The sequence below is a fragment of the Ovis canadensis genome, chromosome 2, assembly GCF_042477335.2.
Source record: "Ovis canadensis isolate MfBH-ARS-UI-01 breed Bighorn chromosome 2, ARS-UI_OviCan_v2, whole genome shotgun sequence".
Classification (NCBI taxonomy): domain Eukaryota; kingdom Metazoa; phylum Chordata; class Mammalia; order Artiodactyla; family Bovidae; genus Ovis; species Ovis canadensis.
The window spans coordinates 96,416,825-96,439,642 of NC_091246.1; the positions used below are offsets into that span (position 1 = coordinate 96,416,825).

Genomic DNA, 22,818 nt, shown 5'->3' on the forward strand with positions numbered 1-22,818 from the left:
CCTCCTCCAGTGTATCTTCCCACTGGTTTTCTCAAGGATTTAACCTTGTCTTTTACGTCTCCTGCATTGGCAAGCAAGTTCTTCACCACTAGCACCACCTGGAAAACCCCAATTATTGGGATAGAACCACATTATCACTAATTGATTAATACTTAATTATCATAAATAGTAATTATTAATGATAGTTCATAATAAAAATAATAAAGCCATTATCATGAATTTGTCTCAACACTTACTGAATACTTAAATATGTCTTAGGCACTGTAGCAGTAAAGATACCTTGTGCACAGCTTGTTTTGGGAACGGAGAATGAGTAACAGTCCATTACAGTGCAGTGGGGTAAGAGTGGTTAGCAGAGTCTAGGTGACAAAGAGTCTTGATGCCGTGGTAAAGAGTTTCAGATTTCGTCCAATGGAAGATAAGCACATGGTCAGAGTAGCATTTTAGAAAGACTGTTCACAGTTATTCTCAGACAAATCTTTGCGAAACCACCTTATCCTGTGGGGCCATGTTAATAACCTTCCTTATACATTATGTTCCCTCCTTCCTTTCAGCAACAGTGGACAGTGCTATGGACCTGATCCTGATCAATTCCCTACCTCTTGTGTCTGATGCTGAGACATCCCTCACTTGCATTGCCTCTGGATGGCGCCCCCATGAGCCCATCACCATCGGAAGGGACTTTGAAGCCTTAATGAACCAGCACCAGGATCCACTGGAAGTGACTCAAGATGCGACCAGAGAATGGGCTAAAAAAGTTGTTTGGAAGAGAGAAAAGGCTAGTAAAATCAATGGTGCTTATTTCTGTGAAGGGCGAGTTCGAGGACAGGCAATAAGGATACGGACCATGAAGATGCGCCAACAAGGTAACATGCCTCTTAGTTGTGAGCAGATGAGGTCTACTGAGACACACACTTGCCTCTTGTCTTGGCAGCTGCTCACTCAGGCTGGGCATGAGCCACCTGAGTGTGGAGTTTGAAGACCTTGTCTGCCTCTTTCCAAGAGTTACTATCTCTAGTGTACAGAGCATTAGTGATAAGAGATAATCCAGTCCAGCTCCCTCATATATAACCCTTTCACTAGACATTGTGCCTAGTTCGTGAAATGAAATGAACATATATATCACATGTTCTACTGAGGACTCCATGGTCCTGGTGGAGACCTGGACATGTTACGTGTATATAATATGATTCACAGCAATGAAGACAGCTGTCCACTGCCAACTCAGTTTAGTTACTTGCTGTATTAGTTACCTATTGACACAGTAATTATGTGTAACACACAGCTGAAATCACAGTGGCGTACTATAACAACAGTCCAAGGTTGTGTGTCTAAGTAGCTGGCTTGATGTGATGGCTCTGCTGGTCTTGATTGGGTGGCTTTCTCAAGTGTATGGACGTTGGCTGGCTGTAGGTTTATTAGGCTGGCATTGCTTGGGCCTCCTTGGCTCTGTTCCAGTTGACTGTTAACCAGTTAGCAAGCTAACCTAGGTATATTCTCATGGAGACGGCAGGGGTACAAGACAACAAGTGGAAACATACAGGGTTTCTTGAAACCTAGCCTCAGTACTGTACGCCCTCACTTCTGTCTCATTTTATTACCCAAAGCAAGTCAAAGAGTCGAGCTAAAGTCCAGATGTGGGGGGCACTGCACAGTTAAACAGCCAAGAGTTTGGATACAAGGAGGGATGAAGACTTGGGACCCTTTTTATAGGCTGCCATTCTTGTTAGATTGTGGTTTAATTTTAGCAGTTGAGACAGAGGATGTCGAGAGCCTTTTTATGGCTGATCCACGTTGATGTTTGACAGAAACCATCCACAATGCTGTAGAGCAATTATCCTTCAATTGAAAATAAATAAATTTAATTATATAAAAAAGGACTATTACTCCTTGCTATGCCTCACAAGGCAGTGATGTGATGGAAGTGGGGCAACCAAAGAAAAATAGAAGTGGGTACAAGTTGCAACTTTGGGCCAGTCCATCAAACTCATGGCAGTTGGAGGAGATGTTATTGTAAACATCATTTAATGACTCTGTTCTGACCTAAAGCAGCAAGATTTTACGATCAAAGTGATAAAACCATTATTCATCAAAAATGAGGGAAAAGGCTTTCTTAGCAAAACCCTAACATTCACCTTTAAGTGACACCAGGCGAGTGGGAAAAATGCACAACAGAAATTCCCAGGAATGTGGCTCTCCAGTGAGGGAAGAGAGGTGAACAAAGGGATGTGAGGTGTGCCAAAGCTATCATGGCTGAAGTCAACTCTGTTATTTTTCAAATGTGGCATCTGGGATTTGACTTGTATTAAGAGTTATGTCCTTCTGCAGATATGTCCACATTCTGAACAAAGATGATCTGAGATTTGTGCTCCAATGGCCTCACAGGAATGAAGTGAGAAATGCCTTTTCTGGGCTGTCTTGGAAATGTATAAATAGGAAACCATACAGCATATTAAACCAAAACATTGGGAGTCTAAAAACAATTATAATGATCCCTCCAAAGTGAGAGTCCAGGTCAGCACTGGTAAGGATAGTTTAAATTCAGGTAAATGAGGCTAAGGCGGGCATAGATAGTGACGAACAGTGGAGAGAAGGTGGTTTTTTAGACTCACATTCTCCTGAGTTTAATTATTTTTCTACTACTTACCAGTTGTATGACCTTAGCGAGTTACTCAACTTTGATTGGTCTCATTTTTAATCATCTGTGAAATGGGTATATCTTCAAAAGTGTCTTAGGTTTTAAATAATAAGCTGGTGCATGCAAGAAGCCAGCTCCCATGAGTGTAAGATTTGATTTACACAGTCACTATGTTCCTGAAAGCCCGTGTAAAGTGAGATATTGCAGAACAATTTACATAAAAATAACAATAGCCGTTTGTAAATGGTGGGAAAGGGATTTGATGCCAGGCGGTCTGGCTTCAGAGCCTGTATTGTGCTACCCTTTCCATATCACTCTCACTTAAGGTTAACAACTACCTCCCCCATTCTGAGCACTTGTTTTGTAAAGTACAACAACTCTAATGGAAACCCCAAAAAGCAACCTAGAGCACAGAGAGATGGGGGTGAAGGTCAGCCAGACACGGGTTTGAGCCCAGCTCTGCAACCTACTTAAGTTGCAAGTTACTTAACTGAAATCGTAGTTTGCTCATTTAAAAAATAAATGGAGAGAGAGACTTTACCACATACGTTTGAGGATCAAATGAAACCGCCAGCATTATCTGGCTTACACTAGATGTTCAATAATTATCATTATTTAGTGCCTTGTAATGAGCAATAATTTAGTGGAACTGTTAGTTTTCCCTTTCAATTATGGAAAATTTTAATATCAGCTGTCGACATAATTGTGGAGGTTTAGACAAAATAGAAAAATAGGCAGTACGTTCCCTGCTGTATTTGAATAACATCATATCAGGCTGTTGAACTGATTTTCTTTGACCATCCAATGGCTGAAATATGGTGCAAAGAAAGTGACATCTTTTATGGTGAGTCGAGAAAACCTCCAACACTATGTCTTCATGACACTATTAATTCACTACTAAAACTTCTTGGGAACTCAGGAGCGCCTGCCTAGGGACACAGCAGGATAGGATAAACACCACTATATTCCTACTTGCTGCTGACTCGTGTATCTGGGGAGGAAGTGGAAAATCCATTTGAGATGTGGCAAAACATGGCTTAAATTGGCTCGCATAGTCCAAATGGCCAAATAGCGGAAGGATTTTTTTGTTTGTTTGTTCTATCAATGGCATCATCTGAAAAAGTCAAAAGCAGTTTGTTCAAACCTCCCTGAAAATTGCATTTGGGGGTAGGGAAGTATAAATGAAGTTTGAAACACTTTCACATCCAAAGATCTGTTTCAGAGTGTTCTATCAGAGGACAGCTATGTTATTTTTCTTCCTATTTTCATTTGAGAAATAGCTTTAAGAACATGTAATTTCCCAAACATGATTTATGAAGTTGACAGATTTGCCATTTGTATCTGAGTAACTCAAATGAGCATGTTAAAAATATAAAGAAAATAGAAAAATTAGAAATCAGATTCTTTCATGTATTCTTTCCACAAGTATCCTTAAGCCTCTATTTGTGCCACGCATGGGAGGTGCATTGATGTTAACATTTCTTAAATACTTACTATGTGCCTGACATCTCCCTAGCAACTTTTTATACACATTGCTGTGTAATTGAGTCATTAGCAAATGCATATCTGATGAGGACAATTATGATTTCCTATTAATAGATAAGCATTATAACTATTGTAACTTAGAAGCATTTACATACCTGGTTCCCTGTATTGGACCTGGGAAGGTGTACTTGGGCCAGATCCCAGAATCAAGGCCCTAACCACCACCCTGTGCTGCCTTCCAAAACCGCCATGAGCCTGCCCTCCTGGAACGCCCAGTCCAGTAGGAGAGATACACTTTGCGTGGAGCTGTAATTGGGAAGGGCAGAGCATGCGGGAAGACAGTCCTAGGGCAGTTAACCTGGATTCCTGGATGTGAGAGTTGGACTATAAAGAAAGCTGAGCACTGAAGAATTGATGCTGTTGAACTGTGGTGTTGGAGAAGACTCTTGAGAGTCCCTTGGACTGCAAGGAGATCCAACCAGTCCATCCTAAAGGAGATCAGTCCTGGGGGTTCATTGAAAAGACTGATGTTGAAGCTGAAACTCCAATACTTTGGCCACCTGATGCGAAGAGCTGACTCATTTGAAAAGACCCTGATGCTGGGAAAGATTGAGGGCAGGAGAAGGGGATGACAGAGGATGAGATGGTTATATGGCATCACCGACTCAATGGACATGGGTTTGGGTAGACTCCGGGAGTTGGTGATGGACAGGGAGGCCTGGCATTCTGCGGTTCATGGGGTTGCAAAGAGTCAGACACAACTGAGTGACTGAACTGATTCTGGAAGACCCCTGGAAAAAGTGATGTCTCAATGGAGACTGCTGATTAAGTAGGACTTGGTGAGACACAGGGAAAGGGAAGAGAAGAGAGAAAGTGGACGTGAGTGATCACGTGGTCTGTTTATAGCACTGAGCACAGTTCAGAATGGCTGGAAGTGAGAAGTAAGGACATGGGCCTAGGGAAGATGATTCTGGAGGGCTTATGTCTGGAACAAGACTGGCGATCTTAAGTGTGTGTCTCAACTTTCACACTTACTCATGGTCAGGAGGCCTTCAAGAAGGGGCTTAGTCACCCTTAACTCCACCACCCACATGATAGACGTGGATGTCTTGTCTTCATAGGGCTGTCAGGTGATTACTCAAAATAATAATGGACATAAAATGAAAGATATTTCCCATAGATGAAAAATAATTGAGCTAAGTTTCAGTTGTCTCCTTCAATTTAATGATAAATAAACACTGAGAGTTATAATGTCATTTTACTACCTCGTAGTTTTTTCTCCACTCCTCAAGGAATAAGTGAATTATATTCTTGGGTAAGATCTGTGAATTAATTAACCAATCCAAATGGTCTCGAGCAAGTCATCTTCTAACATAGGCCTCAGTAATCTCATTTTAAAAATAGAATGTTGGGCACTTCCTTGGAGTTCAGTGGTTAAGACTCCACATTGCTAACGCAGGGGGTGCAGGTTCGATCCCTGGTCAAGGAACTAAGATCCCACATGCCATGCAATGTGATCAAAAGATAAAGAATAAATAAATACTTCTTTCTTTTTACTTTATTTAAAACAAAGGTCTTAGGAGAGACCTCTGGAACCGAACTGCCTGCTTCAAATCCTGGCTGTCCCGTGAACTTGCTGTGTAATCGTGAAGAGAATTTTTAACCTCTCTGGACCTTGATTTCCTCATTTGTAAAATTAAGATAATTGCAGTACCTATCTCCTGGAGATATTATGAAAATTAAATTTGTGCAAGTTTCTTAGAACAATGCCTGGTTCATAGGAGCTTATTGTTTTCATGATCCGGTCAAGTCACACGATTATCTGACTATGTGTAAAGTTTGAGCCGGATTCTGGTGTCATCAAGAAGCCCAGTTGCAAGGCTGGCTTGTGGATGCCCCCCATTAGTCCTCAGCAAAGAGCAGTCAGCCTAGAGCCATGAAGGCAGGAGGTGGCAGGCTGGGCGGCGGGAGAACACTGCCGTGTGACTGTGTTCAGATCCTCACAAAACAGGGAGCTTAAAAGGCACAAAGTCTGAAATAATAAAGAACCACAGAATGGGCAGAAAGAACAACCACGCTGGAGTTGAGCCGAAGGGGGGATCTCGGTTCCCTTTCAGAATACAATGCTGAGTGAGAAGTCCCACGGTTAGCTAAACAATCTTCACACAAAGAAGCAGAAAATATAAACAAACCACAGAGAAAGGAACAACAGCATGAAATGGTCACGAAAAATTCTCACAGGAGCCGAAGGGCATGTCGCAGAGAGTAAGAGCCACTTGGGTTAGATTGCGAAATGAAGCTTCTAGCCAGGCAACAGGGAGCCCTGGAAAGTGGCCCCTGGGGCCCCCTGTCTGCCTTCCCCACCTCTCATGGCCACACTGCACACATCAGCACAGCAGCGTGGCCTTCGTTTATATCTGGGAAAGATCCTGACCTCTTCTAGGCACCCAGAGCTTTCACATACATCATTTAATGTTCGTGTTTGTTGTTGCTTAGTCGTTGTTTAGTCTCTTCGTCGTGTCTGACTCTTTTGCAACCCCATGAACTGTAGCCCTCCAGGCTCCTCTGTTCATGGAATTTTCCAGACTAGAATACTGGAGTGGGTAGCCATTTCCTCCTCCAGAGGATCTTCCCAACCCAGGGATTGAGCCCACATCTCCTGCACTGGCAGGCAGACTTGACCACCACGCCACCTTGGAAGCCCTTTAATGTTCCTAACAACTGTTTAAGGTAAACACTTTTACTTCCAAATTACAGATGAGGAAGCTGAGGTGTTCAGAGGTGAAGTAACTGGGTCAAAGAGGTTCAGAAATTGGCAGAGGGTGACCTTAAGCCCAGGACTGTCTAATTCCAGTGCTCACAGCGCTCTTTGATCTACACCTCTCTCCCTCTGGGTCCACATTCATCGCCATCTGCCCCACAGCATCTCTGTGGGAATCTTGCAGAGTGCCATGCCTGGTTGGCAAGTACTAAGGAAAGCAAGCAGATGAACCTAAAGCCCAGGTGCTTTTGAGCATGGTTCAGAGGCATCATGTGTCTTCACAGGGTAGCTCTCTAAGTTAACATGAAAATCCCTGATTCCTGCCAAGTCCCGGATCTCATCCTCTGATTCAAGTTTCAGTTGTTCCTGGAGAAGCTATGTAACCTCATTTTCTCATTTGTTTTTTTTTTTTTTTCTCTCTCTCTCTTTTAACAGCTTCCTTTCTACCAGCTACTTTAACTATGACTGTGGACAGGGGAGATAATGTGAACATATCTTTCAAAAAGGTATTGATTAAAGAAGAAGATGCAGTGATTTACAAAAATGGTGAGTCCATGTGTTTTGTTTCATTCTTGCATTGTTGTGTAAGACATCAGACAGCCAAGCAATATTGGGTCATTATCTCATTCCAGTCTTGGGGGCAGATGTCTGAAGTCAGGCTGCTAAGTGAAAATGTTAGTTGCTCAGTCCTGTCCGACTCTTTGCTATCCCATGGACTATAGCCCATGAGGCTCCTCTGTCTGCGGAATTCTGTAGGCAAGAATACTGGAGTGAGTAGCTATTCCCTTCTCCAGGGGATCTTCCTGACCCAGGGATTGAACCCTGTTCTCCTGCACTGAAGGCAGATTCTTTACTGTCTGAGCTACCAGGGAAGCCCAAATTCTATGATAGAAGCTGTCTTAGGTAACATGTTTGGTTACTTAAATAAATTAAAATGGAGATTTATATACATATGTGAATGCACCTACAGTGTATTGGGTTAGCCAAAAAGTTCATCTTTTCCATAAGATGTTATGGGAATATACAACATGAACTATGAATGTTTAACAAAATTCCATCATGATGTAATATTTGGGGTCTCAAATTCTGCCATGTGACCCTGTTTGATTGCAAGGCTAAGGGAAAGGGCAGTGAACCTGGAATGCCAATTGGTGGTGATTATGGGGGTCTAACTGTGCAATGCAAATCTGTCTGTGTCCAACTACAGTTTGGGACCGTCTGGTGGCAGTTGTCTCATGCAGCTGAGATATTGATGGGGCCTAGTCTGGGTTCTGTGGATGGCTGAGACTTACAGGTGGGAGTAGTAATTCTAGGTGTCTCTTAATTGATTAGTTGGCAAGGTTACCTGACATTTTCCCCAGGTTTGCCTAGTTACCTCTCCCTGAAGAAGATAAGAATGTTAGGCTACTCTCATCCTCATGTGTTCAGTGGTGGACCTCATAGATAGGTGGACCTATCTGCTCCAGCACCATCCTTTTCTTGAGTTTTGGGAGAGCATTCAATAGCAACCTTTTCATTCTTTTCCCACATCTAATATGCTTGAGCACGTTTTCTATGTCAGGTCAGGGAAAGCTGATCAAGTGGAGGGGCCAGACAAGGGAACAGGAGTGTTTGAGGGTGACCCATGGTTCTTCACTCTCCTCCCTTACAGGTTCCTTCATCCACTCGGTGCCCCGGCACGAAGTCCCTGACATTCTGGAAGTGCATCTGCCTCACGCTCAGCCCCAGGATGCTGGCGTGTACTCGGCCAGGTACATAGGAGGAAACCTCTTCACCTCAGCCTTCACCAGGCTCATAGTCCGGAGTAAGTGACGGTGTAGCTGTTACAATTTTGAGTTGTGAGTAACCAAAACTGACTCTGGATACTTAAGCAAAAACTGGGATTACTTGGAAGTATACTAAAGACTCTTAAAAACTGATTTAAAGGCTGACAAGCAAGTTCTAGAAAATATCTTCCAGGGAAGATCTTCAGCTCAGCACTGCAGTGTGGGAGGGTGGACTTTCTCTCTAGGATGCTACCATTACCCTAACTTAGCTTCAGTGATGTTTCACTTACTTCTAAATGTTGAACTCTCAGGATGAAGAGTCAGATTGGTCTGACATTTGTCAGGTGTCTACCTGCCTAGACCAAGGAGTTATAGGTGGGGGTGGAGCCACATATCACAGCGAGGGCTCTAGGACCTCACACGTGACTAGCAGCAGTTTCCTCAGACACAATGGGAACCCCTCTGAGATGGACAGTCCCCCGAAAAGGTGTCTGCTACTGGGAGAAGAGTTAGGCCTTCTGGGTTAGTCTAATATCTAGTTAAACACTAAGTCCCCCATAAATCACACACTTTTGAGATCATTTAACTCCCAAATGTGTTTTCTGTTTTCAGGTTTGAAAAATGCAAGTATTACAACTAGTGAAAATGTTTCCCCCCTATTATAGCTATCAAGGTAGAGAGTAACTATCACCAGTCTTTTTTATCAAAAATTGGTCTATAGAAAGCAAAAAATTTGCCCTGAATTTTCCCCAGTTGTGTTAGGTATTCATGATATGAAATGTTCAGGCCTTCAGGTCTAAGTATTCGGACAGGGATCCTCTGTCATTTCTCCAATGATTAGCACCCCTAATTCATGAAGAGCACTTGTTTTGCTTTGCATTATATTCATGCATTCATTCATTCAACAAATCTGTGTGGATTATAAGTCTCTGCCAGACATTATGTTGGTGTTGAGAATACAAAGATAATAAGCTGAATGACTGTCCCTCAGGTAATTCTCAAGCAGAGCAGGTACATACATAAATAGATAAACAGGCATTGCAGCATGACAATAGACCTGTGAAAAGTGTGGTTCATCTAGTTTGGGCAAGTAAAATCCCCTTTCATTCATCTCCTTTCTTTGAGAATCTGAATGGCAAGGACACAATTTGCATTCACTTCATTAAGATGGTCTCTCCAGCTTGATATTGAAACTCCGACTAAAAATTTATCTACTTAAATGATTGTGATATATAGTGGAACTACTATATGGTAAATGTGTTACCATACTTTCATAACCTAAAAAAATTTAAAAAAATAAAAATATGGTCTCTCCAATGTGATATAGCACCATGTTCCATGCTCAGAGTCAGGGATAAAAATTGGCAAATTTCCTAACAATATCAGAAACATCAGATGTTGATACATAGTAAAAGGTTTAAAACTTTTTTTTCTTTAACATCAGAGCAAATAAGACTTAGCATAGTTTAGAATTTAAAATTCTCTTGAACTTTGAAGATAAAAGACTTCGAACACATTTTGATCTCCAATTTGTCTCCTTTTTAGGCTGTCAGAAGCACATTTATTTTCTTTTGCTCTCATTTTGGTAAAACTGTTGGAAAAGCACTGCTAATATCTAAAATCATTCTAACAAAGTTTGAGCTGGGTCACAACCATCCCATTTAAAATTACTTTTCCCTACTTGGGGCTTCCCTGGTGGCTCAGACAATAAAGAATCTGCCTGCAATGTAGGAGACCCAGGTTCAGCCCCTGGGTTGGGAAGATCCCCTGGAGAAGGAAATGGCACCTCACTCCAGAATTCTTGCCTGGAGAATTCCGTGGACAGAGGAACCTGGCGAACTATAGTCCTTGGAATCTCAAAGAGTCTGACACGAATGAATGATGAACACTTTCCCTGCTTGACCTCTTTTACGTTTACTAAGAAATGAGGTACAGTTGAAGGCATTTGTCCATTTCTCATAATTAGTATATCTTTTCAGGTAAATTTGAACCCTAGGAATCAGTTCAGTTCAGTTGCTCAGTCGTGTCCAACTCTTTGTGACCCCATAGACTGCAGCACGCCAGGCCTCCCTGTCCATTACCAACTCCTGGAGTTTGCTCAAACTCATGTTCATTGAGTTGGTGATGCCATTCAACCATCTCATCCTCTGTCATCCCCTTCTCCGCTTGACTTCAATCTTTCCCAGCATCAGGGTCTTTTTAAATGAGTCAGCTCTTCACATCAGGTGGCCAAAGTATTGGAGTTTCAGCTTCAGCATCAGTCCTTCCAATGAACATTCAGGACTGATTTCCTTTAGGATGGTCTGGTTGGATCTCCTTGCAGTCCAAGGGACTCTCAAGAGTCTTCTCCAACACCACAGTTCAAAAGCATCAATTCTCTGGTACTTAGCTTTCTTTATAGTCCAACTCTCACATTCATACATGACTACTGGAAAAACCATAGCCTTGACTAGATGGACCTTTGTTAGCAAAGTAATGTCTCTGCTTTTTAATATGCTGTCTAGGTTGGTCATAACTTTTCTTCCAAGGAGCAAGTGTCTTTTAATTTCATGGCTGCAGTCACCATCTGCAGTGATTTTGGAGCCCCCCAAAATAAAATCTGTCACTGTTTCCACTGTTTCTCTATCTATTTGCCATGAATTGACAGGACTGGATCTTTGTTTTCTGAATGTTGAGCTTAAAACCAACTTTTTCACTCTCCTCTTTCACTTTCATCAAGAGGCTCTTTAGTTCTTCACTTTCTGCCATAAGGGTGATATTCTGTCATAAAGACTGAATATTAAAAATCAAACTGGTTATATTTACAGGGTTTCTTTTCAGCATAAATTCTCTCCGTGACAGTATAGCAGACTCACTTTGTTGTACAGTGGAAACTAATACAACACTGTAAAGCAACTATACTCCGATATAGTTTTTTTTTTTTAAGATTTTTTGAAAACATTAAGATCGTAAGATTTCTCTTTGGATGCCATGGATCTGTAGTTTTCTAGAACACAATACTTTTTATATTTTGAAGAAAATCACAGAGGCCTAACTGCATACTTGGAGAAGGAAATGGCACCCCACTCCAGTATGCTTGCCTGGGAAATCCCATGAACAGAGGAGCCTGACAGACTACAGTCCATGGGGTCACAAGAGTCGGACACGGCTGAGTGACTAAATGACAACGAACTGCATACTTGTTGCTTATCAAGGAACTCTTTTCCTGCCTTCATCCCTGAGAGATCACCCTATTTATTTCCTCAAGCTTAATCCTTTTCTCTTTCCCAGGATTAAGAGTGAAACTGTGACAGGTCTACAGATTGGTACATAGGTTAATGTAACAGGAGACCCACTTTTATCCCGGGATTCTGTCATCATTAGTTTTCAGCGTCTAAAGATAATCTGGGGTCTGGCTTTCAAGAAATCACTGATTGTGTAGGATTTTCCCCTTTATACATGAAGGCATGTAAACATTAGCTTTGAGACATTTTGTAGCTTTATCTGTTAGGTGGTTGCCTGTCAGACTGGGTCTGTGTTGACAGTCTTACTGATTATTTTAGAGAAAATACTGATAACCAGGAGTTCTTGCCAAAAATATTATAAGCCATTGGCACAGGTCCAAGTTCACCACTGTGAGACTCATATTCAGGGACAAAGACATTAGTTCCTTTCAGAAGAAAGATTAAACTAAATTCCTGACCACAAAAGGTCACCCCACCCCACTCCCCCTGAGTTTTCCTTATATTAGAAGGTGTCTTTGGGTCTAATTAACAATCTCAAATCACCAGGCACTGAAGTGGAGGAGCCAGGAAATATGAATCTAGGAAGCCTTTTACCATTGTTGTGCTTTCGGTTTTGAATCTTGCTTCATTTCTTCTGTGTTTTCTACCCGAAAAATATTTGAGTGCTACTAGCTCCTGCTTCCCCTTTTAGCTTGTTTCCCTTCTCCACATTCTTCATCTTAAAAAAATTTTTATTTAATATTGAAGTATGGCTGATTTACAATGTTGTGTTATTTCCTATGTAGAGTAAAGTGATTCAGTTATACATATACATATATCTATTCTTTTTCAGATTCTTTGCCCATTTAGGTTTTTCTCCACATTCTTTAAACTGGATGTTCCCAAATTTGGCATGCCTCAGAATTATCTAAAACACCTGTGAAGCATAGGGTACTAAGCTACCTCCAGAGTTTCTCATCCAGTAAGTCATAGACAGGAGTCTGGGGTTTGCATTTCTAACAGATTCCCAGATAATGGAGATGCTACTCATCATGGATCACCCTTTGAAAACCACTACTCTTGTCTCTAACTGTACCTGCAGCTCCTCAAACATACCATGTTTTCCTCCCAATCTAGCCTTTGCCCAGAACACACTCTCCAGCATTATCTTCTTTGTCACTTAGGAGGTCTTACAGATTCAACTCACATACCACCTCCTCTAGGAAGCCTTCCTTTATGCCATATTCCAACCCTAATACAGATTAGATAGTTCTCACACTGCTATATTTAAAATGAATAACCAACAAGGATCTACTATATATATAGCACAAGGAATACTGCTCAGCGTTATGTGGCAGCCTGTGTGGGAGAGGAGTTTAAGAGAGAATGGGTACATGTATAAGTGTGGCTGAGTCCCTTTGCTGACCACCTGGAATTAGCACAACATTGTTGATCAGCTATACTCCAATATAAAATGAAAAGTTAAAAAAATAATTGGGTACGTCTATCTTTGTCTTTATCATGTTCCATTACATGTCTGTTTCCCGCATTGGACTCTTAGCTTTTTGAGAGCAAAGGTTGCATTTTATTTATCTTCATTCACCAGTGTTCACTCATGTGACTAACATGTCGCAGGTGCTCAGCAGAGCTTTGAGGAATGAATGTGCTCCACTCACCAGAGTTTTGTTTTCCTTAACCAAAGGATGTGAAGCTCAGAAGTGGGGACCTGAATGTAACCGCATCTGCACTGCTTGTATGAACAATGGGATTTGCCATGAAGATACTGGGGAATGCATTTGCCCTCCTGGGTTTATGGGGAGAACGTGTGAGAAGGGTAAGTCAAGAGTGCTTGATGAGTACCTTTGGATTTAAAATCCATCATTGCTGAATCCAAATTTTAGATCTGGACACAGTTGGGGATGGAAGCTAAATGGCCTCTGTGACGCGATATGGTACCTTTGTGTGAATTCAAAAAAGGTGCCCTTTCCTGAAGGCTCATTATTGTCAACCGCTGGAAAGTTGTGAAAGTCACTCAATCGTGTCCAACTCTTCGCGACCCCATGGACTATAGAGTCCATGGGATTTTCCAGGCCAGAATACTGGAGTGGGTAGCTGTTCCCTTCTCCAGGGGATCTTCTCAACCCAGGGATTGAACCCAGGTCTCCCACATTACAGGTGAATTCTTTACCAGCTGAGCCACCAGGGGAAAGTTGTAACAGGTGTACAAATCTGTGACGTCATTGATGTGAACACCATTCCGTCAGTTTGTGCAATGCACGGCCTGCATAACTGGGAGTAGTGGCTCCTATGTCCTGTCCAAAAGGCAGTTTCATTATCTGTAAGGTGGACCATAAGGGTTCTTTACCCTGACTATTCCATGGCTCAGACTGGACTGTCTTCCATGTTCAGTGGTCTAGGAGAGACCCTTGAAAAGAAGAATCATGCCTTTCAAAGGGTTGGGTATTTGCCTCTGAATTATCTTTTTCTCTCCCATAGCGTGTGAACCGCACACATTTGGCAGAACTTGTAAAGAAAGGTGTAGTGAACCAGAGGGATGCAAGTCCTTCGTGTTCTGTCTCCCAGACCCCTATGGGTGTTCCTGTGCCACAGGCTGGAAGGGTCTGCAGTGCAATGAAGGTATGGGCCAGTCACACCCTGAAGAGACAAGGTTCTAGCAGGTATACCAAGGAGACCCAGCTTCCCAGACATCGGTGTGTAGGACATACCTGGACTACTCAGTCAACTGTCTTTGCTGAGCTATAGGGTTTTGCATCAAAGATACTTTCATCTGAAGTTAATTATGCTTTTGTATTAAGACTCTGGAACACGTAGAAAGTGCTGCTGATACATATCACCTGGGGATCTTTTTAGACCACAGATTCTGATCTATAGGTCTGGACGGAAGACTGAGCTTCTGCATTTCTAACAAGCTCCCAGATGATGCTGTTGCATTTCAGACCACATTTTGGGCTGGAAAGGCATAGATTTATTTCTTTTTCACTACATCATAAATATCAGTACTTTATGTCAGATACAGATAAGATTTGGGATTTGAAAATCAAGGAAGTTAAGATCTTATCTTCTGTGGCCCTTGCTCAAGCGATACTAGCTTCACCTACTCAAAGAAGCTCAGAGGTATACGTTTCTCATCTACTTTCCAATAAGCTTTTCATATAGACTATCACACGGTAACTTAATGTGAATGCATGCGTGCTCAGTCATGTCCAACTCTTCGAGACCCTGTGGACTGTAACCCACCAGGCTTCTCTGTCCATGGGATTCTCCAGGCAAGAATACTGGAGTGGGTTGCCATTTCCTCCTCCAGGGGATCTTCCTGACCCAGGGATAGAACCCACGTCTCCTGCATCTTCTGCACTGCAGGCGGATTCTTTACCACTGAGCCAAATAGGGAGCCCGACTTAACATGAATCTGTAGCCAGATATGCTAGACCCTCCCTAACAAATGCTAATGTGGTGAGTTAGCCAGAGCTCAAAGATGTTTCAGTAATTGCTCCCCAAAGTCAGGTTTTTTCCATATCTGGTACTGCTGGGAGATGGACTACATGGCACTATTTCATTTCTTCTTGTGTTGATTGTATTCTAAACATTCTGAAAGTTACAGTGAGGAGACTCTGGAGTGCAGTATATTCCTCTGAGGAGTGTTTATTTTGTTTTCTTATGTCCTATAAGGCAATCAATTTGGGACGACTCAAACTGTAAACTCTGACTCCCAGGCATCAGCTCAGACTCAGTTCATTCCTTTTACCTTTAGATGGGCTGTGTTGAGCCTGCACTTAAGATGTGTGGTTCAGGGAGCAGCCAAAAATTTGGGACTCCCTCCCTCTGGTTCTTCCTTTCTAGATTTTCCCTCTCAATTCTAAGTGGCTGCAGTTACCCTTGACTCTGTCCTCTAAGACTCCTCTACCAGTAGGACTTCAGGTTTTCTCTGGAGTTCTAACATCCCCACATAGTGTCAGCTGTGCCAACATGAGACTAAAAGCTGGGGAGCACACCGTTCCCATATTCCAAGTTTTAATTCCCCTCAGAACCTTCCTGGTCCTTCCCATTCTCCCTCCCACCCCATCACTCTTCAATGCTTTCAGGTGGCCTGGTAAGTGCTTTTTCAACTTGCCTGGAATCAGAATTTCTCTAACCTTTAATCGCTTGGTAATACAGATATATCACTTACTACTTTTTATAACCAGTAAGGTTGATAGCTTGGAGAGAAAAATAGAACTAGCCACTTACAGACTGAGTTTTCACCCTTCCCCCATATTAACACTAGTTGTTGATGTCTTTGTTGACAGCATGCCAGCCTGGTTATTATGGACCAGACTGTAAGCTTAGGTGCAGTTGCACCAATGGGGAGAAATGCGATCGGTTCCAAGGATGCCTCTGCTCTCCAGGACGCCAAGGGCTCCAGTGTGAAAAAGAAGGTAAAGCAAGGTAACACTGTAATCAGGGCCGAGTTCAGCACATCTGAACCCAGCTTTGCTGGCATAATTCTTGCCCCCCTAGCCCAAGAGTCTTAAACTCCTTCTGTTTCCAAGCAGAAGTAGGGAAGAACAGATCCTCTGTTCTAAAGGACAGCTATCTGAACCTTCTTTATGGACTCTCACACTGCCCTTTCCCATAAAGAATGAACCTCGTGCACTTGAGTGATAACCAGCCACTGAAGATCTCTGTCAACCTCTTTGACAGTCTTTTCTAGGATCAGACTTTCCCCTGGATATGCACAGCAGTGAAAGAATTATACTTTTTTTTGGCTGGCTTTCTTCATTTACCATACTGTTTTTGAGGTTTATATATATATTGTAGCACATATCAGTATGTTTCTTATTTCTTTTTATTGCCCTACCATCTGTTCTCATTTAAAAATCTTGTTTGAACACAGCCATGCCCCTTTGTTTACCATAGATCATGTGAGGCTGCTCTTACAACAGGGTTGAGTAGTTACCACCCAGAACATATGGCCTGCCAAGTTGAAAATATTTATTATTTAGTCCTTTAAGGAAAGTCTGCTAACCCCTGTCCTAGAATATACTCTTTAAAATCAAAAGAAGCATATTTTTAAAATTTAAAAATAATAAACATATATTACTTTTCCAGTCAAACAAATATAAATAACATATGTCCAGTGAAATCTGCACTCAGAGCAGTAAGACATTTATAGTCTTTTCTCTGTGAGTTTTAAATATCAGAACAAGTATGGAGAGAAATACCAACTGTTTTCTCAAAGGCCTTAGCTTGTCAGCTTTATACTTTCCCTTCTACCCCAGCATTTGGACTTTGCTACAGGGTAGGAATCTGGGAGGGTGTAGAGAGGGGAGGAAAGGCTATGGGGCTGTCAGAGGATGGACTGCAAGTGGGCAACAGACAAGCTTAATGATTTGTCTTTTCTGTTCCACTTCTTTCTGTACTAAGGCCGGTGTTGCAAAAAAAAAAAAAACCGTGAGACTCTCAAACTTAGACCCAGATTCTGGGTTTTCAAGGGGCAGCCCCCTTTCCCCTCACCCTCTACCTGTACCTCCAACCTCCATCTAATCGCAGAAAACTTCAAGGGGACAGAGAAGGAAAGGCATGGATTGAAAGTGTTAGAGCACTTCGAACAATTCCAACACCAGTACCTAAGTGTGCTAAACAGTTTGGCAAAGTTTCTCATTACAGTCTCCCCAGGTCTGCAGATATATCAAAGAATACCTTTGTGGCTATTAGACCTTTTCCTTTCCTGCTCCATACACTTCACTTGTTTCATTCTAGGCTTGAGAGATAGGATATCAATATAAAATATCAATATTGATGCATTTACCTTGACCCTCACCTCCTCTCACCACTGCTATGGAGCAGCTTGTAAATGACTGCTGTTCTTTTTTTTCTGGAAAGAACACAGCCACTTTTCCAATGTTTTAAGTGCATGTCCATCTCCTACATTACTTAGTGTTGGACCACTTTCAATTGTGTCCTACATGTGGTCCAAAACTCTCTAAGACCCCACAGTTCAGAATAAAATTGTTAAATTTCAGGATTATTCATTCTCTACTCTGTGGACGTTAAGTAAGGAATCCCGATGCCTTTCTTGATATCAGAGGCATTTGTTTTCCTTTCTATGTTGGCAGCAGTACTTTTTATTTGGCTACTGATGGGAAATTGATTAGGGGAATTTTATTCCACTTCACTTCTTGGATGTAAATGTGAATATAATTAATCATCAGCCAGTTGCAGTCTTCCCAATCAATGAGACATCTCTCAGATATCAAAACTAATGATCACATTGTTGATCAGAGAATCGGGGGCTTGCAGAGTGGAAGAAGAACTGGCTTTTGTTATTGTTTTTGTAAAAATAAATTCCCTTAAAAAGCAAGAGAGGGACTGGACAGTAAGATCTGCAGAGATGTGATGATGATGACCATTTCAGCACTGAGACCGTATCCCCTAGGACCCTGAGAAAGTACATCATTGTGGCAAAGAGTGTGAATTCTGGTTCTGGTAACCATTTTAATGGGAATTGAGAGCAACTACCCTCAAAAATTTATTGTGTAATGATAAAACAATAAAATACTTGCCAGATTTCTTGCCCAGTACATGACTTGCTAGATGGTAACTACTTCCATGTTTTCTGCTTCTGCTGTGTTAAAGATCAGGTTTCACAGTGTTGTTTCCTTCATTCAGGTGTGCCAAGGATGACTCCAAAGATAGAGGATTTGCCAGAACATATAGAAGTGAACAGTGGTAAATTTAACCCCATTTGCAAAGCATCTGGCTGGCCCCGACCTGCTAATGAAGAAATGACCCTGGTGAAGCCAGATGGGACAGTGCTCCGTGTAAGAGTTATTCTCTCTCTGTCTTTCTTTTTTCCTTTGGTAGAACAAATTATAGCTTTTTTAAAAGTTGAAGCATAGTTGATTTACAGTGTTGTTATTTTCAGGTATATAGCAAAGTAATTCAGTTATATTTTTCAAGATTATTTTCCAATAAAAGTTATTACAAGATATTGAATATAGTTCCCTCTCTTATACACTAAATCCTTTTTTTTATGTAGTGGTTTGTACCTGCCAATCACGAACTCCTAATTTATCCCCCACTTCCCCTCTCCCTTGTGGTAACCATGTTTGTTTTCTAAACCATGTATGTTTCCTATGTCTGTGAGTCTGTTTCTGTTCTGTAAATAAGTTCATTTGTGTCACATTTTAGATTTCACATATAACTGATATCATATGATATTTTTCTTTTCCTGTCTGATTTGCTTCACTTGGTATGATAATAAGTCCATCCATGTTGCTGCAAATGGCATCATTTTATTCTGTTTTATGGCTGAGTAGTATTCTATCATGTATATGTATATGTGTGTGTGTATCACATCTCAGACAAGACTGGGTATTCATTTCTGGCACTTACCACTGGTTAGGGTGCTACCACATCGTTTTTCTTTGCTTGAAAGAAATAAGGACTAAGCTACTTTCCCACATGTTTCCCTTTCCTCTTTCAACAATGCCAAATGCACCAGAGACAAGTACCACCTCAAATTTCTGTGTGTCACAAGTGGTCTGCAGGAAATTGATTTATTTTGTTGTCTAAAGACTTTGAACTAGTTATTTTTTTTCTCTCAAAGATGACCAGGAATCAGCTTGACCAGGAGGTAGATCCAAGTGATGTCTTAGGGGCAGAATATGCAGAATAGTCACACATCAGATGTTCCTGACTCCCCTTTAACAATCCACTAGGTGTAGTAGGAGCTAATTGACAGCTTCCAAAATCTTGTTGGCCTATCCTAATCACAGCTACCTTCTAGTGAGAGCTGACCACACTACACACGTCTCACTTAACATTAGTTAGTTATTTTGCAGAAGTGGAAACTGGTTGGGTGAAGTTAAATAACTAAAGAAAGTGAGAATCACTCAGTTGTGTCCAGCTGTTTGTGACCCCATGGATGGTAGCCCACCAGGCTCCTCTGTGCATGAAATTCTCCAGGTAAGAATGCTAGAGTAGGTTGCCATTCCCTTCTCCAGGGGATTGTCCTAAGCCTGGAATCGAACCTGCACTACAGGTCCTGCACTGCGGGCAGATTTTTTACTGTCTGAGCCACCAGGGAAGCCCAAGCAATTGGCCAGAATTGGCAGAGCTGGGATGTGAGCTCCGGCCCATGTGTTTTCAGAGCCTTGACTTTTTCCATAATACCATACTCAGCAGCCTCTCAAACACTTCAGAAGCCATTTTGTCTTTTCACCCAGCCATCACTGCATTGGACCAGAAAGAAACAAATGTTACCAGAAGCAGTTTAGAAGGAATTAGACTTTTTGCTTGGAAGTGTTTATCCCATACTCCCAAACACACAACTACAACAGCAGGATCTGCGAGGGCGTCAATCCAACATAAACTTGCAGGGTTACTACAATAGCTTTGGAAATAAGCCAATGCTTATACAAGCATTGGACTGATCTTCTTAATCTCTCCTAGAAAACTTCTTATTTAACAATGAGATGGGGTCAGTGTTATGAACCTTGTGTTTATACCTCTGTAGAAGCTTCTTTTTTATTTTTTGTATTTGACCTTTTCAGCCAAAAGACTTTAACCACACGGGTCATCTCTCCGTGGCTTCCTTCACCATCAACCGGATCCTGCCCCCTGACTCAGGAGTCTGGGTTTGCAGTGTGAACACAGTGGCTGGGATGGTGGAAAAGCCTTTCAACATTTCTGTTAAAGGTATGCTCCATTTTCCAGGGGAAGAGATTGTATCCTTGATGGTTCTGCATTTATGTATTGCTGGGTGCTGCCTTTAGATAGAAATGCCTCTGACCACTTAAAATGCCTTTTGGAATCCTCCAGGATTCTAAGGCTTAAGCAAAAAAATTATGTGCATTGAAATGGAAAGGAGGGATTAAGTTTATGATCTTTGGAATTCTATAGCCCTGGGTTTGATTTTTATGGCTGACAGCTAGTAAACTTGGGTGTGGCTTTGAGCAAATTAATTTGACCTCTCTGTTCAGTTCAGTTCAGTTGCTCAGTTGTGTCCAACTCTTTGCGACCCCGTGGACTGCAGCAGGCCAGGCCTCCCTGTCCATCACCAACTCCCGAAGGTTACTCAAACTCATGTCCATTGAGGCGATGATGCCATCCAACCATCTCATCCTCTCTTGTCCCCTTCTCCTCCCACCCGCAATCTTTCCCAGCATCAGGGTCTTTTCAAATGAGTCAGCTCTTCGCATCAGGTGGTCAAAGTGTTAAGAGTTTCAGCTTCAGCATCAGTCCTTCCAAAGAACATTCAGGACTGCTTCCCTTTAGGATGGACTGGTTGGATCTCCTTGCAGCCCAAGGGACTCTCAAGAGTTTTCTCCAACACCACAGTTCAAAAGTATCAGTTCTTTGGCGCTCAACTTTCTTTATAGTCCAATTCTCCCATCCATCCATGACCACTGGGAAAACCATAGCTATTTGGGCCTTTGTTAGCAAAGTGATGTCTCTGCTTTTTAATATCCTGTCTAGGTTGGTCATAACTTTTCTTCCAAGGAGTAAGCATCTTTTAATTTCATAGCTGCAGTTACCAGCTGCAGTGATTTTGGAGCCCCCCCAAAATAAAGTCTGCCAGTGTTTCCACTGTTTCCCCATGAAGTGATGGGACCAGATGCCATGATCTTAGTTTTCTGAATGTTGAGTTTTAAGCCAACTTTTTCACTCTTCTTTTTCACTTTCATCAAGGGGCTCTTTAGTTCTTTACTTTCTGCTATAAGTGTGGTGTCATCTGCGTATCTGAGGTTATCGAAATTTCTCCTGGCAATCTTGATTCCAGCTTCATCCAGTCCAGCATTTCTCATGATGTACTCTGCTGCTGCGGCTAAGTCGCTTCAGTCGTGTCCAACTCTGTGCGACCCTATAGACGGCAGCCCACCAGGCTCCTCTGTCCATGGTATTTTCCAGGCAAGAGTACTGGAGTGGGTTGCCATTGCCTTCTCCAGATGTACTCTGCATATAAGTTAAATAAGTAGGGTGACAATATACAGCCTTGATGTACTCCTTCCCGATTTGGAACCAGTCTGTTGTTCCATGTCCAGTTCTGACTGTTGCTTCTTGACCTGTATACAGATTTCTCAGGAGGCAGGTCAGGTGGTCTGGTATTCCCATCTCTTTTAGAATTTTCCACAGTTTGTTGTGACCCACACAGTCGAAGGCTTTGGCATAGTCAATAAAGCAGAAGTAGATGTTGTTCTGGAACTCTCTTGCTTTTTCGATGATCCAACAGATGTTGGCAGTTTGATCTCTGGTTCCACTGCCTTTTCTAAATCCAGCTTGAACATCTGGAAGTTCACGGTTCATGTACTGCTGAAGCCTGGCTTGGAGAATTTTAAGCATTACTTTACTAGCATGTGAGATGAGGACTATTGTGCGGCAGTTTGAGCATTCTTTGGCATTGCCTTTCTTTGGGATTGGAATGAAAACTGACCTTTTCCAGTCCTGTGGCCACTGCTGAGTTTTCCAAATTTGCTGGCATATTGAGTGCAGCACTTTCACAGCATCATCTTTTAGGATTTGAAAGAACTCGACTGGAATTCCATCACCTCCACTAGCTTTGTTCATAGTGATGCTTTCAAGGCTCACTTGACTTCACATTCTAGGATGTCTGGCCCTGGGTGATCTGTCTGAACCTTTCTCTATTTGTAAATAAAGCTTAGCTTATCTACTACTCAGGGTGATCGTGAGATTGTTAAGTAGTGGAATTGCATCTGGCACAAGTCTGACAGTGATTTTATTTTTGTAGAAAGTTTAACTTCATCATTGTCTTGACTTCTGATTCACTACAGAGAAGTTAGAGAATCTTAATTTGCAGACTACTCACTTAATATGAAGCCCAGACTTTGCTATACAGTGAACATGGATTATTTTCTCATATATTCAGAGTTCTGACTATTCTTCCTAATATGAAATAGTATTTCAAAATTTGGAATTATTCCAAGTGGATTTGCGTACATTTAA

General features: G+C 41.9%; 1 protein-coding gene across 2 annotated transcripts in view; it reads left to right on the forward strand.

The window, feature by feature from the left end:
• TEK (TEK receptor tyrosine kinase) overlaps positions 1 to 22,818 on the forward strand; it is a 99,503-nt gene that overhangs the window by 41,913 nt on the left and 34,772 nt on the right. For both annotated transcript variants that reach the window (XM_069574156.1, XM_069574157.1), the window contains exons 2-9: positions 555 to 866; positions 7,320 to 7,430; positions 8,536 to 8,688; positions 13,556 to 13,687; positions 14,350 to 14,490; positions 16,161 to 16,289; positions 18,523 to 18,674; positions 20,409 to 20,553. In XM_069574156.1, coding sequence (XP_069430257.1) covers positions 555 to 866; positions 7,320 to 7,430; positions 8,536 to 8,688; positions 13,556 to 13,687; positions 14,350 to 14,490; positions 16,161 to 16,289; positions 18,523 to 18,674; positions 20,409 to 20,553 — 1,275 coding nt within the window. The remainder of the gene's footprint in view (positions 1 to 554; positions 867 to 7,319; positions 7,431 to 8,535; positions 8,689 to 13,555; positions 13,688 to 14,349; positions 14,491 to 16,160; positions 16,290 to 18,522; positions 18,675 to 20,408; positions 20,554 to 22,818) is intronic.